This window comes from Elephas maximus, chromosome 20, assembly GCF_024166365.1.
Source record: "Elephas maximus indicus isolate mEleMax1 chromosome 20, mEleMax1 primary haplotype, whole genome shotgun sequence".
Classification (NCBI taxonomy): Eukaryota; Metazoa; Chordata; class Mammalia; order Proboscidea; family Elephantidae; genus Elephas; species Elephas maximus.
In genome coordinates this window covers 2121390-2138069 of record NC_064838.1, presented here as the reverse complement: position 1 = coordinate 2138069, position 16680 = coordinate 2121390, and the positions used below count along the sequence as shown (strand labels likewise).

The 16680-nt window shown below is 41.3% G+C and overlaps 1 protein-coding gene across 4 annotated transcripts in view; it reads right to left on the bottom strand.

Annotated features, from left to right (window-relative positions):
- PTPRN2 (protein tyrosine phosphatase receptor type N2) overlaps window positions 1-16680 on the bottom strand; it is a 1957978-nt gene that overhangs the window by 40064 nt on the left and 1901234 nt on the right. For all 4 annotated transcript variants that reach the window (XM_049861881.1, XM_049861880.1, XM_049861883.1 and 1 more), the window contains 2 exons: window positions 5519-5638; window positions 3929-4095 (listed from right to left, as the gene is read on the bottom strand). In XM_049861881.1, the coding sequence (XP_049717838.1) occupies window positions 3929-4095; window positions 5519-5638 (287 nt within the window). The remainder of the gene's footprint in view (window positions 1-3928; window positions 4096-5518; window positions 5639-16680) is intronic.

The following is a 16680-nucleotide window of genomic DNA, read 5'->3' as shown; positions in this document are numbered from 1 at the left end:
AAGGTGCAGGGCAGTGGCCTAGATGAGATACACTAACACCTATGCATTGGTCATTTTAAACGTTCCATTCCCTAGTGACCGTGATCTATGGCTACTCTCTGAGCTGTGAAAATATGTAGCATTTTAAAGCTTGCAGAACACATAAACATGCTTTGAAAATGGAGAAAGCTCAGAAAAATAGGGAGAGCAAGCCACGCAGTGACCTTATGGTCACATTTCTATTTCTGCTGGAGCTTTCGCTCTCTCTCACTCTTTTTTTTTTTGGTGGATGCTGCAGTGTTAAGGTTTTTGGGGAAAACTGGAGAAAGTAAAAATGAACTCTTATTAAAATCAAAAGGACTTGCATGCCAGAATGCCTTAAAAGTTCTTGGCCCTTAGAGAATAAAACAGATTGGAAAATAGATCCACTCATTTCTACTTCTAAAATCTCCCATTCTCTTCTCGGTTTGTAAAGGCAACGTGAGTTTACCCTCTGATAAGATAGACGTCAAATTCAGTCTGCGTGTGTGTTTGTGTGTGTGTGTGTGCAGACCCAAGCAAGCTCACCTGTCAAACCAAATCTAGAGTGGCTTCACTTTTAAAGGCCTTTTCATTCATGTAGAATTTACTAAGGGTTTCTCATTAGTTGACTCTTTAACGTGATGAGGCGGACCTCCTCAGTTCCACATTTCCAACATTTCACACAGGATAATCTGATCTATGTTTCTAGAAACTAAGCTAAAATTTGCATGTTCGCACACTGGCTCATTTTTTCTGATGGACCAAGCAAAGGTACGTTAAAAAAAAAAGAAATAAACACAACAGCTAGATACTCTTCTTTAAAATGTACTGGTTCCAGAAAACAAAGCAAGAGTAGAACGGTAGTATCCCATTTACAGAGGTCAGCTCCTTCTTTGACAAAACTTAATAAGAAAAACCTCCTTTGCTAAGAAGTGTTGAGAAAAAGCTAATTACCAGCTAATGTGGCTGTAATTTGCTTCTCTGCTTCTATAATTCCAGTCTTTATTTTATGGCGTATTTAAAATATTATTTTTCTGCAGCATGTTGTGACTGGCTGCCTCAGCAGGGTTTAGGAAGGTTTTGCTGTAATTTTAATATTCACACCAGCCCCTACCCCGTGCTAAACTTATTTATAAACAATCACAGACAATCAAGGAGACCTGTGGTGTAAATACCATGTGGTGCTATTTTTTTAGAGTTTTATTTACAAAAGCATCATGTACTTGTATTATTACAACTTGAAACATCACGAATAAAAAAGCAAAACCGTCACATATTCAACAGAGGTTTTCATCCAGTTGAGCTAAGATACAGACTACAGGTTACTTATGAAGATAAGTAAAACACAACTGTCTTATTTTATTCTATTAGAGCAAATCACCAGTAAGCAAAGGTTTCAAACATTAAGAAAAAATGATGTTATTTCAACAGGAGGAATTAACTGAGAAGGAACGATTAGTCATACAAACCAACCCACGGGTCACTGAGTGGAAAAGAAATCGTCATGCAAACCATCAGCAAGCAAAGGTCAGAGGTCGTTAGAGGCTCAGAAAAGGGGCTTCCCACATTGTCCCTGCAGCAGAGTCACAGTTTCCAATGATCACTTTTGTGACTATGCAACTGGGCTCATATTACTAGCTGCAACATCACAAAAATGACACTGGCCACCGCTAATTAGCTGGCAAAGTAAGGGTTTGTCCATTTTTACACTGAGCAGCGTTAGTAAATGCCATTGCACACAGCAAGAAGTGAGAGAATAATAGATATAGATAGAGACAATTTTTTTAAAGCAAAGCCCTCATATGTGATGCTAATTATCTCTGAGCTTAGCAGTTTCTCTTTAAAGTGTAAATGTGCTCCCTCTGGGCTCAAGAAATATTTAATTACACATCTCAGTGCCTGACCAACACACCAGGCCACAGCTAGAATGCTGGGTCTATTGTTCAAAGTCAGATGAGAAATCCTGTCCCAGTAAAAGGACCAGCGTCTTCAGAAGTGGCCTCACCTTCTCCATCGCTGAAATTTGGGTGGCTATTTTACACAGATGATCACCTAACAGCAGTTTGTGCCTAAGCCTCGTGCCTTCTGAGTCAATGATCCTTTCTATCCATTGTCCACTTCATACGTGAAGGCACCCTCATCAGAAATACTGGGCAGTAATACCAAAAAAGGCAAGGCAAGAAAAGCTTTCGATTCTCACAAAGACATTCAAAGCTGTCTGGGTGCTTGTTTCTTTTTAAGTTATCAGAAACCTTCTCAGACCGTATCTCCACAGACTCCGGGGCAAGGGAATTTGGGGAATCCATTTTTTCTTCATGATGAATCATAAAGACAGAGGGTTGGTTATGTATATGTTCAATCCCATATATGTATATGATGTAATAAATATACCCATATGCATATATATATGAGAGCACTGACTGCACATACAGACAGGGAGAGCGAGATGAACTGTCATCTTTGGTAGCTGCAGCCATTTTGCCAGCAACGACTGCTTTTTGAAGATTTCATTTCAGGAAGTGGACCCTATGCACCTTTTTAAATAGCATGTCTTTGGAAATAAATTTGTATTGATAAAATATAAATAATGGCCTAGAAATGAAGATGGACTGGGGGGAACTGCGTCCAGTGACTGTTTTAGTATGCATTCAGCATTCTGAAGCTGCAAAGCACGCTATATCTCTCGCAGAGCTGAGAGGGACAGTGGTCACTGATGTGCCTCACGTATGTGACACCAAGTCCAGGTCTCTCCTCGAGCTCATCACATGCTACTTGATGCAAAGAACTATTCAAATAAAAGTTCCTCCTTTACTTTTCAAAACAGACTAAAAGGAAAAAGAAAGTGTCATGGCAGCCTTAAGATTCTCTAACACATCACTTCAGGCCGCCCAGAGACAAGCCTAAAGCCCAAGCTTTATGCCAACACTTGCCTTTTCAACCTTCCTCTACATTAAGCAACGCTAGAATCAAGAATTAACAGCTGTTTAAATACAAAAACTGCCCTATGACAGTGTGTAATGCTGGCTTAATAAATGCACTTCGCCCCAGGCTCGAGAGTCCTTGTTTTTCATATTTATCTATTTTTCTTAGTGGGAAGGTTTCCAATCAGTTAAATGTAAGAGAATTTCCATATAACTTAGAACTTGGTTATTAACGCTGCTGGAAAACTTCACTCCCTTTGTAGTTGTTTATTCATTCACCACCATTAAGCAGCCAGTGCCAACCAACTGTTATCACCGAATTTGAGGTGCAATCAAAGCTTCGGTCTTAAATTTTCCTTATTTTGCACCGTCAACACCTTCTTATAAGACAGAATCTAGCATTCATTTCAACAATTCAATAAACACATGTTAAAATAAGGCAACTCATTGAGTGACTAGATGACTTGAGTAATGAACAAATGATTGAATTAAAAAAATGTCAGTTTCAAAATTGCTCTAAAAATATACACGTCATGTGCTAACTACACTGAGGCTTTTATCTAGAATTAACCCTTTTAGGATCTGGACCTAAACTTGTTAAATCCCATCATCATATCCAACCAGACGAGTTGGATAAATACTCAGATTAAATATCTGGGCTCTATTCATTAATGTCCTGTGAAAAATAAACTTCACAACTGTTCATGAGTTGATGAACCTTATCAAGGATAATTACCACATTTCCACAATTCTAAGATGCTCATTCCCGCTTCACATCCTAACACTCCTGAAACCAGGAAACATCTCATAATTAACACGCACATTTAATGTAATCCTTTCTTTTCCTCTCCTCTCTTCCTGAAGCAATTATAAAATAGATGAATAGATGGGACACCTTACAATAGTGGCATCTTAGAAACAAGGAAATCTGGTATTAAAATACGCGTCCTTCAATCTGCTGCCCATGCTATGAATATGTTAATCCGCTATCAGGCTCTTGGTGATACCTGCGGAAATCCAGAAGAGACCTCGTGGAAGAAGGAACGCCCTGGTCATACCAACTAAGGAAATGGAACTGGGTCACGGTTCGAGTCTCATTGGTTTGGAGATTCTTCAGATAAAAGCTTCTTACTAGGAAATCCTCACACCAGATATGCTCAGAGACCAGATTTACCTGGATGGGTGAAGAGGAGAAAAAGGAAAACAGGAAAAGCATGGGTGTCACAGATCTAACACACAGCTAGCTGAACAGGAGGCTACTTTTGAGGAAGAAGGGGAAACACTCCAAAGATGACAAGTTTTATATTGCAGATGGGTTGACCTTTGGCTTAATGGCTCCCTCCCGCCCTCTCGATTTTAATGTGGCTCATTTTTTTTTTCATACCAAAGGTAACTGTTGTTTCCAATGCTACCTAGGGCCTCAACAGACTTTTGAACAAAGACACCAATAAATCTGTGTGTTCTGCTGAACACATACCTTAAGTCCCTCTTTAAGGTTTCATCTAAAGTAGCACACGCCTGGGTTTAGAACTAGGAAAAACATAAGATGCACAGGGATACATTAATACGGGCCTCCAGCAAATCACTTTCCATACTGAAGTCTATTTGCAGTGACCTAAAAGCCACTAGATGATTTAGGATTAATCTTTAAGTTTCCAACATGCTTCCTACTGTGGGCTTCAGCGTTCTGATTAATTTTAGCGCAAAACAGAACCAGAGGATGCATTCTGGTGCTTGTTTAAATACCCAAGTTTATTTAGTTCATTCTTAAAGTGGGTAGAAAATCCAGAAGGGAAATAAGCTTGTCAGCAGGTTATCCTCAAATAAAAAGGTCAAATGCTAGGTACACAAGACTCTAAACAGAATCATGGAAAGACCACGCCGCTCAGCCAAAGAAATCAATAAGCAATTAGAATAATAGCGGGGTTCTTTTTTAAAAAATAGACCCTATTTAAAGGCCTGTTATATGGGGCCTGATTTAATGGACTGCCCTGGGGAGGTAAATATTTCTTTAACCTTTCTGTCAGCGTTGTATTTATAAAAATTAAAAAATGAGAAACATACAATTTACCCCAGGGGCCGATTTACAACCACATAGCTGTTTTAAGAGTTTGGATCTTTGTCTACAATGTGACACTTGTGAACTTGCTTAAAAACAAAACAAACAACAACCAGTTGATGTCAAGTTGGATCCCATTCATGATGAACCCATGTGTGTCAAAGTAGAACCGTGCTCCATAGGGTTTTCAACGGCTGATTTTTTGAAAGTAGGTTGCCAGACCTTTCTTCTGAGTTGCTCTTGGGTGAACTTGTCCTTGCTTACTCCAAGGACTGAAAGCACCAACCTACTTAGCACACAGCCTGTTTTTCCACCCTCTTCCCAAGGACTGGCATGTCTCCTTTCAGCTATTTTCCTTCTAGTTGCAGTGGTGACTTAAATCTGCACAGAAATCGACTACAGACTTGCTTGCTAAGGACCAAGTAGCCCAATGCCTCTCACACTGGTTGAAGGTACGTTTCACCTTGGGTCAAATGGGATTAAGCAATACTGTGCACCTGCTGCCAACTTCCCAATCAGGTGTGTTTTGTTTACGTACCTCGTAGATGTGGTAAAGGTTGGAGCCTTCATCTGGCCAGTAGTGGTAGCACTGCTTGACTCCATTTTCAGTGAGGGGTGTCAGCATGACAATAACCACACAGCCGCTCTCCCAGACCATCTGCAGACAAAGAAAGGCACCGTGGCCACAGTGTGACTGCCTAATTACTGCGTGACATGTGTAATTACTGCTCTCTGAGACACAATCAAAATTTATTCCATTCACAGGAAATTTATTTCATTTTCATTAGACACTTTTACTCCGCAGCTGCCATCAAGTATCTGAATAAACTGGGCCCACATTTTGCATGCTTCCATGAAATACTTCTAAAAAATCCAGTGAATTCACTCCATGCCTTTTCAAAGCTCCTCAGCTCTGTGTTCAGCTGCTTGGCTTCCCAACTTTTGATCTGGAAAGGAAACTCTAATGCAACACAAACCATACAAGGTGGCATGTGATGTGCCCCTCAACAGCAGGCAGGAGAAGTGCTCGCTCGCGTCCCAACGGGAAGCACACTGAAGACGGCTCAGAGTTTTCGCTGGCTGTCATCATGTTGTACGACGAGAGAAACGTTTTGCTTTGTCAAACCGCTATCCTGTCAGAAGCAGGCTCTGAAAGTCTTCTTTTGAAAGTACATTACTTACAACAACACTTACCACCGGAATTTCATTTAGTTATGCCAGAATCTAGACAATATTATTCCAATTAAAACAAACCCAAAACTGCTCTAATAATTCAGAATCGCCACAATGAAGCCTAACTCAGCAGCACAGTGAACAGTGAATGTACACACAAACACACGGGACACAAAGCGCTCCAACCCAAACTTCTTTTCAAACACAAGCTGCAACTTTGTGGCTGGAAATGTAGGTATCGGTACTTATAGCACAATTACTAAAGCCATTAATTCTATGGGGTACAATGATATGAAATTTGTAGACTATTCTTAGCATATAAAATTATAGAGTGAAGAGTATTCTCTTTTTCCTGCAATGAGTTACATTAACTTCACAAAAATTTTTACGAGCAACTATGATTACATATAAAGTTAGTATCCAAGAGAGCCTCTATTTCTTTTAAATACAGATAGAACAATCCAATTAAGATCATTAGTTAAAAATCCACATATCTAAAATATAAAATGCCTTCTCTTCATCGTTCATGTTATTAAATTCCCCCTTTAAGTTACACTTAAAAAATTAGACATGTACACAATATTTTCCTCTTTTAAAATTGATTTATATCCCCACGTGATGGACACAGTCAATATCCTTAAGGCATTGCGTATCAGTTATATTGGAGTGTAATGAAACCTACTGAAGTATTCCCACTGTCGCCGAGTCGATTCCGACTCACAAAAGGCCCACAAATAAATATGAATTATGCTCAAACCCATATGCTTTCCACGTCCTTAGTGCAAATCTAACAAGATGAGAATTCCAAATGTGTGTCTTACTTTAAGCTTTAAAACCAGCTTCAGTAAATCGGTACTTTCATCACATAACAATTTAATGTGCCTTTAGAAGGTACAGAAGCTCATTGAAGCCATTACGAAAATGAGGAGAAACACAGATTTTATGAGTGTAATAAAAACACAATGATGTAGACCATAAACTAATCATGGAGCACTCGGCCTGTGCCACCCGAGTGTAACATTACAAAGCCCACTCATTTACAGGGGAATCCTTACAGCCTGGCAGCCCCTTTCATTGGTTCAAACACACAGCCCTTCATTACCCAGAGCCTGCCTGGCTCTCTGAAGGTTTGGGTAAGATTAAATCCAAATGAAACTTAATTTAAACAAACAATCCCAAAGGCACTCTTGAGAATAATATTTCTTTTTTAGGTCATTGTGTATAAAAGCAGAGAAAAGAATTTACTAAATCAAACAAATAGGCAGCCCAACTGGGCACAAATATTACAACGCTGTTCATGGCTCTGATGAGACAACCTGATGTTACCCTGGAAGCAGGACATATCAGCCCACCTAGGAGAGAAAACCATTTCACCATTTCTTCCCACCTTCAACTGCAGTGCCTGCCTAGCTTAATTTCAGAATATATTGAAAAAAAAAAAAATTTGTATTGTGTTGGAAATATAGGACATTAATAAAAATTCCAGTTAACTAAGGTTTAATTTCTAAACAGTGACAAGCTTCACTGCTGTCTTCTTCCTCAGCGTGGTCTTTGTGTGCAGGTAAGATAAAGGCTCTAACAAACACAAGGCAAGCACCATTTGTGTGAGGCATCTGTGAGAAGTGAAATCTTTATCTTCTAAGACGTCAATCACAATCCAGAATCCCTACTAATCTTAGTGTAGGCTATTGGAATTATTAAAGAGCTGAATTGTTGAATACCAGAAAAGACCATTTCTAGCATTTTCTGAGAACACAGTTTTTCAGTCTTTGACTCATCTATGACACACTTATTGAGCACCTACTATGGAGACTCAGCTGTGACTGATACCCCCACCCTCGCCGGGGCCTGCACCCCAGCGCTGACAAGGTGGCCCCGTGTCTCACGGCGTTCTGCAGCACACCACGGCCCCTTCATTTACATGGCTGAAGAGTCCTGCTTTTCCTACACAGGAAGCAGATATCTCCGTCACTGCATCAAAACAAAGCCTCCAACGTGGATTAAAAAAAAAAGCCTTAAGTATTGGATCTCAAGTGTGAATGACTGGTGCTGTGCTCTGGAGGAGAATTTGAAATTCCCTCTTCTTCCGTGACCTTCTCAACTGAATCAGCACTCCTCCTCAGAAATCCACCTTGAAGGCAGAGGATGTTCTAAATATCATTACGCTGCACGCCTGGGGAGCTACGGCAACCTCTGGGTGTTTATTATTTAACTCGCTTCTTCACGGGTAGTTGCATGCAGGAAGAACAGGAAATGGTAAGCTAAGTGGTTCTCAGCGATGATGAAACGTTATGGCTAAATCCTGCTGCTAACCCGCTGCTTTCAAGTTGACGCTGACTCATGGTGACCCAACGTGTGCCTGAGTAGAACTGCGCTCCATAGAGTTTTCAATGGCTGATCTTTCGGAAGTAGGTCATCAGGCCTGTCCTCTGAGGCACCTCTGGATGGACTCGAACCTCCAACCTTTTGGTTAGCAGTCAAGCGTGTTAGCTGTTTGCACCACCAGGGACTCCAATCCCCGTTAATCATCCCATATTCATTCACTCACAGATGACACAGAGGAGAAAACTCCATGATGACTGACACAGTCGATGCAGTTGAAAATAGGATCCTATTTATGGCTATTCGGCAGTAAACAACTTGAAAAATTAAATATCAATTCTAATAGTTGACCAATGTGACTTGAAATACATATTCGGCTGATTATTTGATCCAACTGCGTAAGTTTACTGACTGTTGATAAGAAAAAAGCCATACTGCTCACGGGTATATCACTGCCTTCCCTCAAATAATCCCTAAGTGTTGAAAAATGTCAACTCCTCTAAGTTTTGTAAATTAAGCTAATTAAAACAAATGCAAAGAAACTATAGGGTATCTGCATTTGAAGTCCTTTTTGAGTCCCAAGTATTTAACTAGCAACAAAAAATTCTTTCAAAGCTGCAGTAAAAACTGATTAAAGGAAACACGATTAAGCTGAAATCGTAAGAAGTCCAGGCCCAGAGCATCCAAGTGTCATTTTTCTACAAAGCATCCCTGATTCTTCCAGGCAGAAAACTTTTCCTTCCTTTACTTAGACCTCTTGTAATGTATCCTTTCTGCCTCCTGTAATGTATCCTTTCTGCCTCCTATTATACTTATGTTTTCACATCTTTTTCTTACCAGATTGTCATCTCTTTGACAACTAAATCCTAGTCTGGTTACTATTTCCACTCTTCAAAACATGTAGCATAGTGTTTAATTAGATTTGATGCTCAGCTGAAAAAGTGTTGTTGTTGAAAAAATACCTATTTTTAAAAGAGCCTATTTGAATATTTCTGTAAGATGAGACAACTCAAAGAAAATACAAGACTGCACGGTAATAGTCCTGCGAGAACCTGCTCAAATGTACAGAAAAGTGATTTTTTTTTTTTTTTAATAAGCAGATTAACTGTTCGCATGCACGCTGAAGCTGCTGGTATTTGAAGACAGCTTTTTCTCCAGAGGGGGTTAAGGATTCCCCCTGCAGTCCTGACTGCACAATTCACTTCCTTTGTAAACTTCTTGTCACAGATTGAGCAGAGGTAAACTTACACCCTGCAACAAGACGCTGACTCAAATTTTAAAATGGTAAGGAGTCATTTAATGAGGCTTAAGAACATTTGCACTTTACTCCTTACGAACTCGCTGTAGTCAATAAGCTGTAACTAAAAAAAAAACCATTGCTGTGGAGTTGATTGCAACTCACAGCAACCCTATAGGACAGAATAGAGCCGCCCCATAGGGTTTCCAAGGAGCGGTTGGTGGATTCGAACTGTTGACCTTTTGGTTAGCAGCCGAGCTCTTAACCACTGCACTACCAGGGCTCCTAAAACAGACCCCCAAATCCTGATCTTATCCTGCCCCAGAGGACAGTTTTAAAACTGTAGAAATCAAACCTTTTGAGGCTCTGGTTTTGTTACGCTCACTTAATCAAAGGCTGTGTGCCCAGCCATAAGCTTTTGGAAACGTTACCCTACATAAACTAAGGGAACCGAATTCCTCACTGTTTCTTCTATGCATGACTTATAATGCACCTACCTGACTTTTTTTAAACAAATATGGGATCCATTTAGAAAAAAATATGAGGAAGTAAGCTAAGTCAAAGTACATTTTAGCAATGCTTACGTTGACCCTGATGCCAGCACATGGAGACTTGGAGGAGAGTTCGCCTTCGTGGCTCTTAAGATCACATACCTGTGTTCAAACCAGGCCAACAGCTGAGACCTGATATTTGATAAACAGAAACAACCACCTCTGGAGTTTATTTCCATGAGAAATATTTTTGCCCAGGCAAAAGAAAAGAAAGCATCTAAATGAAAAATACTTGCTATTTCTTTGAAAATCAGAGTTCTTTAGGCAGGTGTAAGCGCCCGCTTGTTTGTCAAGCACAACAGATTCAGGATGGTTTGGTGTAGCTGCCATGTCATTTAGCGATTTCCATGGCAAGTACACATACTTACAAACCAGACGGCTTTGCTAGCCAACCTCTGTGCAATCGCTACTGACGTGTTTATTATCAGTTCCTTGACATGTACGTGAAGTTACCTGGGCCCAAAGGGGTATCGTTACTTACGAGGCAGCCTGCTTTCGTGTTTCAACTTAAAGAGGCCCATTTGCCTCCTTACTGAGGACGGCAGTGGTCCAGTGGCAGAATTCTCGTCCTCTAGCAGGAGACCCAGGTTGTATTCCTGGCTAACGCACCTCCAGGGCAGCTGCTACCCGCTTGTCAGTGGTAGCTTGCGTGTTGCTATGACGTTTAACAGGTTTCCGCAGAGCTTCCAGACTGAGACTAGGAAAAAGGCCCAGGAATCTACTTCCAAAGATCAGTCAGTGAAAACCTGAACTGCAGCAGATCACGGGGATGGCACAGGGCCAGGCAGTGTTTTGTTCTGCTTTGCACGGGCTCGCTATGAGTCAGGGTCAACTCAACGGCAACTAACAAGAACAACCTTACTCCTTAGGAAGAAGTGTGCCGCTGTTGGCTGCCAGCTCTTTTTAGGGTAGGGACCCGGGACAAATACACCCAGTCCTGGTATGAATCAAGAGAAGAAGGAGAGAAGGAGAAGAGGGAAAAGGAAGAAGAAGAGGACAAGGAGAGACAGCAGCCATGAGGGGATCCAAATTACAGGTAAGAGAACGACTGCCCGATGTCTTCAGCTGGGATCCACAAAGAGCAGGTGAAGATGAAACAGGGTGTGTGTTTGTACTTAGCCAGTCCTAACTGTAAGAAGATATATGACTCTATATGACTCTATATGGTCACCAATGCATAATCACAGACATAACAATAGAGGTCATATTTTTCAAACCCCAAGTTCAGGTCAGTTGATCTGAGAAAAGGTTTATAATTTTCTTCAAAAAGTTTGTGAATTCAAATACAGACAAACCCAGCAAGGCTAATAAATTTGAAATCATATGTCCTGGGAAATCCAGGGCACATGGCACAGGTAAACTTGTAGAAATGAAAAATCAAGTCTTGCTGAAGAATCTAACTGTCCTCCATCCATAACTCAATAAAAAGTGTGCTTTAAATCAACCAGCCTGTATGTTAACAGTAAATTTCCCTCCACCTAACTTTCCAAATTCTCAACACTCCAGAATCCATAACATCTCTAAACATCTCTCTCTCCCATCTTTCAGGTACGGATGACCAAGAGTGCTTCACTACAGGTGTTAAAGAGGCAGGGGGATTTGGGTGGTGACTTTCTAGTACCTCTTGACATCATACCATTTAAGGCAACTATCCATTCCAAATCTAAAATCATGACTCCTCATTTGCCATGTGGTCTGATAAGGGAGGAGAGAGAGACTGTCCGGCAGTGGGTCTGCCCTGGGGAATTGGGAGCATAAAGGTCCTGCATGCGGAGTCTCGGAGGAAGAGTTGAGAATGCTTGGGAAGTTATGGAAGGGCTCTGGTGGGAATTAAGGTTTACTTCTAAACAGTGACAAGCTTCACTGCTGTCTTCTTCCTCAGCTTGGTCTTTGTGTGCAGGTAAAATGAAGGGCCCTGGTTAACACAAGGCAAGCACCATTTGTGTGAGACACCTGTGAGAAAGCGAAATCTTTATCTTCTAAGACATAAATCACCATCCAGAATCCCTACTAAATTTTACATAGGCCATTGGACTAGTTGGTTTACTAAATTAAAGAGCTGAATTGTTGAATATTAGAAATGACCATTTCTGGCATTTTCTGTGTGGTTGAGAATCAGAGAACATAATTCTCAGGGTCACCTACTTGGCTGTTTGACACATTCATTGAGCACCTAGTATGTGCTGGGCATCTCTGCATGCCTATTATTATTTATTTCTACTTTCTTTAACTAGGCAGTGCAGGACTACCACCTCCGCTGAGGCCACGGTACTATCATCTCTGGTTGTCCGGAGTTTTGGTTTGTGGTGGCTTTGATGATGGTGCCTCTACAGTGGCTATCTGATTATGGCAGCATTCACAGAGACAGGAGCAAGGCAGCGTGAGAGGAAAACAGGGCAGGGCTGTGTCCCCTCCTACTTCTGTTTGATTCAGTGCTGTAACTGAACACAGAAAAACATGACAAGTAGACATTCGTCATCTCTGTCACACATAAGGCAGTCAATACCTAGTGCCTGCGGGCATCCCACCTCTCCTGTTTCTGCTTAACCCTTCTTATAATTACCTTTCTCACATGTTCCACCTCATTGCCCCAACTAGGCAGGAAGTACTTGGAAGGAAAAATCTTTACGTTCATTGGGTCTCCCATAGTAGCTGTGATGGTTAAGATTGTGTGTCTACTCGGCTGGACCATGAGTCTCAGTGTTTGTATGTGATCACTCCCATGATTGAATCTGCTGTGGGTTTCCTTGAAAGTGTGGACAGCATCTGAATATAAGCAGACGTTCTGGCTTTTTTGCTCACTCTGGACCCCATGGCTGTCTGCTATTCATTTGACCTCTGGCTCCTGGGACTTCAGCCACCAGCTTATCTCCAGACCTTGCAATTCATTGATCTTCACAGTTGGAGAGTGGGAGCCCTGCTCTCCAACCTGCTGATCTTGGGTTCGCCAGTTCCTGTGGCTACAGGAATCGAGAGAAGCTTCTATCCTGATCCACGGACTTGGGATGTTTCAGCCTCTGAAATTGCATGAGCCGCTTCCCTGATATAAATCTCTCTCTCTCTACGCTTATACGCTTTACTGGTCTTGCTTCTCTAGAGAACCCAGCCTAAGAAAGTAGCCCAAGTTTTGTCTTGAAATTGATGGATGCTAAATAATAAAAACATTTTATTTAAACCAAGCCTATCTATTTTTACAACAATAAAATTTTTCAAAAAGTAAAAAACAAAAGAAACAAAAAACCCAAGCCTATCAGTTTTGTAAAGGAGAGAATGCATTTCCCGTCACTTAAGAGTTCATAACACAATACTTCCAGAAAACAGTAACTGATGGTTGGAATATTTTCTTGGTCAATGTTAGTAATAACAGTAAGAATTAACATTAATTGGGCACCAACTGAATTCATGCTGACTGGCCCCTCTCCTTTGGGGTTTATGTCACAGTTGGCTAGCTAGGAGAAGTACTTTGCATTGGATTCTGTCTTGAAAATTAGCCTATTTGTCAAACAAGGTAGGCTAGAATTTCTAGTAAGGCTTGAAATTCAAGAGGTTTCATCTTGGCTTAGCCACACCCAAGATGAATTAGGGAATGGTGACTGTTTCAGTTATTACAGTGAGGTTCCAATTCCTATGGCTAAGAAGACACTTCTACATCCCAGTGTTAGGACAGTGCTGAGTTTAAATACCCTAGTTTTATATGTCACATCCATAAACATTTATTATGCACCTAAACTTGGCAGAACATGTTGCCTGAAATTTTGGTTTAGAAACTACTGTTACATATCTCCCAGGCACACTCAGGGCTTGGTAATACATGGGAGCTGTCACTGGGGGAGAAGGACATAATTCTGCCAGCTCATTCTAAAAAATATGAAAGATGGGCTAGCATACAGCCAGCTCTCTTCAGTTGATACTGGTTACTTAGAAAACCCTATGGGGCAGTTCTACTCTGTTGCATGGAGTTGGTATGAGCTGAAATCGGCTCCACAGCACCTAACGGTAAGGACAAAAACTTAGTATAGGCTATTGAGGAAGACTGTAAGGCCAAGCAAGTGGGGTCCAGCTGGAAAGAGTGCCATGACTTCTTAGTGATGTCTGCTGTGGGAAAAAGATGAGGGTGTGCTGATAAGAATTCCAAGAATTTGCTGAATTACTCTATACCCAGTCCCTTACCACTGCTACCCAAGATGAATCCTCGACTCTCTAGCTCACACCCTGCAGAGATTTCTTTTCTCCATAAAAGCTGTCCTTGTGCTCCTTGTAATCTGATTACACTGCTACACTTTGCACTCACACGTGTCAGCACAGTGCTGTGCTACAGGATCTGTGTCTCCAAGATGTTGTACCAAAAAATTAAACCAAACCCACTGCCACTGAGTCGATTCCGACACATAGTGACCCTATAGGACAGCATGGAACTGCCCCATTGGGTTTCCAAGGTTGTAATGTTTATGGAAGCAGACTGCCACATGTTTCTCCTGCAGAGTAGCTGGTGGGTTCAAACCACTGACCTTTTGGTTAGCAGCCAAGCACTTAACCACTGTGCCACCAGGGCTCCTCCAAGATGTGGTAAGGACTAGATATTCAACTGAATGGTTTTATAGGGCACTCACAAAAAGGGAACAAATTTGAGGTATATTTTCCTTTATAAAATTTATTCTTTGAAATTTTGTATGTAAACCAAATTTTTGGAATCCAATTCTTAAAATGCATAATGCATCCTTATAGAAAGAGTTCTAACCATCAGGTAACGAATGGTTTACTGAAGAAAAGGATCAGTTTGTAAAGTCAATAATGAACATGTGTTGTGTGAAGGACTGAGCTGAAGCAGGAGGAAGCAGGAGTATTGGGAAGACTAAGCTGACAGGGAGTCCCTGGGTGCTGAAAACAGTTAACACACTTGGTTGTTAACCAAAAGACTGTGAACCCTTGTTCTAGTGCTCCTTCATTTCTAGAAGTGATAGGACTACCTTCCTATTTTTCTTGCTGAAGACCTTGGAAGCCCCTTTAATTTTCATACTCCTCCCTTCTTCTCAGCCCTACCTGTGCTGTGACCTCCCTCTGGACTCTTGCAATGGCCACCTGTCCATATAAAGATCTATTTCCTTCTTAGCCATCTTCTATATTGCTGCTTTCTTATTCGCCCCACTTCACAATCACCCTTCCTTATATGGATTTGCTCATCACTGACACAGAATAAATACCTGCTGGCCAATCCCAGAAGGAAACCCTGGTGGCACAGTGGTTAAGTGTTACGGCTGCTAACCAAAGGGTCAGCAGTTCGAATCCACCAGGCACTCCTTGGGAACCCTATGGGGCAGTTCTAATCTGTCCTATAGGGTCGCTATGAGTCGGAATTGACTTGACGGAACTGGTTTTGGTTGGCCAATCCCAGAAAGGAGCCTCGATGATCCAGAGGACTGTAAGATCAGCACTTACTAAAAGGAAGATGCGTTGATATTTTCTGAAACATGTATTAAATCCCTTGGTTAAAATTTATTGTTGTTGTAGAGGAAGAGGGAGAGTCAGGCGGAGGAGGATATGGAATATGTGGCTGGTGGCCTCCATGAACAACTGCCTCCTTTGCCACAAGACCAGAAGAACTCAATGGTGCCCAGCTACTGTTACTGAGCAGCTTGACAAAAGATTCCATGAAAGAATTCTGATCAAAAGAGGGAAAATGTAGAACAGAATTTCAAATTCTCATGGGCTCTAGACTTTCTGGAGCCATTGGAGGCTGGATGAACCCCTGAAACTGCTGCCCTGAGGTAATCTTTAAACCTTACACCAAAAATGTCCCTTGAAGTTGTCTTAAAACCAAACAATAGTTTAGCTTAACTAGTAAAAAAATGTCTGCCTTGATCATTATGCTCTTTCAAGATCTATGTATATGTGATCAAACTGACAACAGCAACTCGAAAGATTAGATAGGAACCTTAAAGGGCAGTGAGTTTATGTTAATGAGGAAGGAACCACTCAGAAAAGGAGGGTGAGAATGGTTGCACAACTCAAAGAATGTAATCAGTGTCACTAAATTGTACATGTAGAAACTGTTGAATTGGTGTATATTTTGCTGTGTAAATTCTCAACAACAACAAGAAAACAAAATTTTGGAAAAAAAAATTATTACTGTTGTTAGCTGCCAAGTTGGCCCCCAACTCATTGCAACCCCATGCACAATGCACACTGCTCAGTCCTGAGCCATCTCCGTGGTCAGTTGCAGATCAGGCCATTGTGATCCGTAGTGTTTTTACTGACGGACTTTCAGACGTAGATAGCCAGGCCTTTCTTCTCAGTCCGTGTTAGTCTGGGAGCTCTGCTGAAATCTGTTCAGTGTCACAGCAACATGAAAGCCTCCACTGACAGGCAGTGGCTGCACGTGAGGTGCACTGGCTGGGAATCGAACCTGGGTCTCCTACA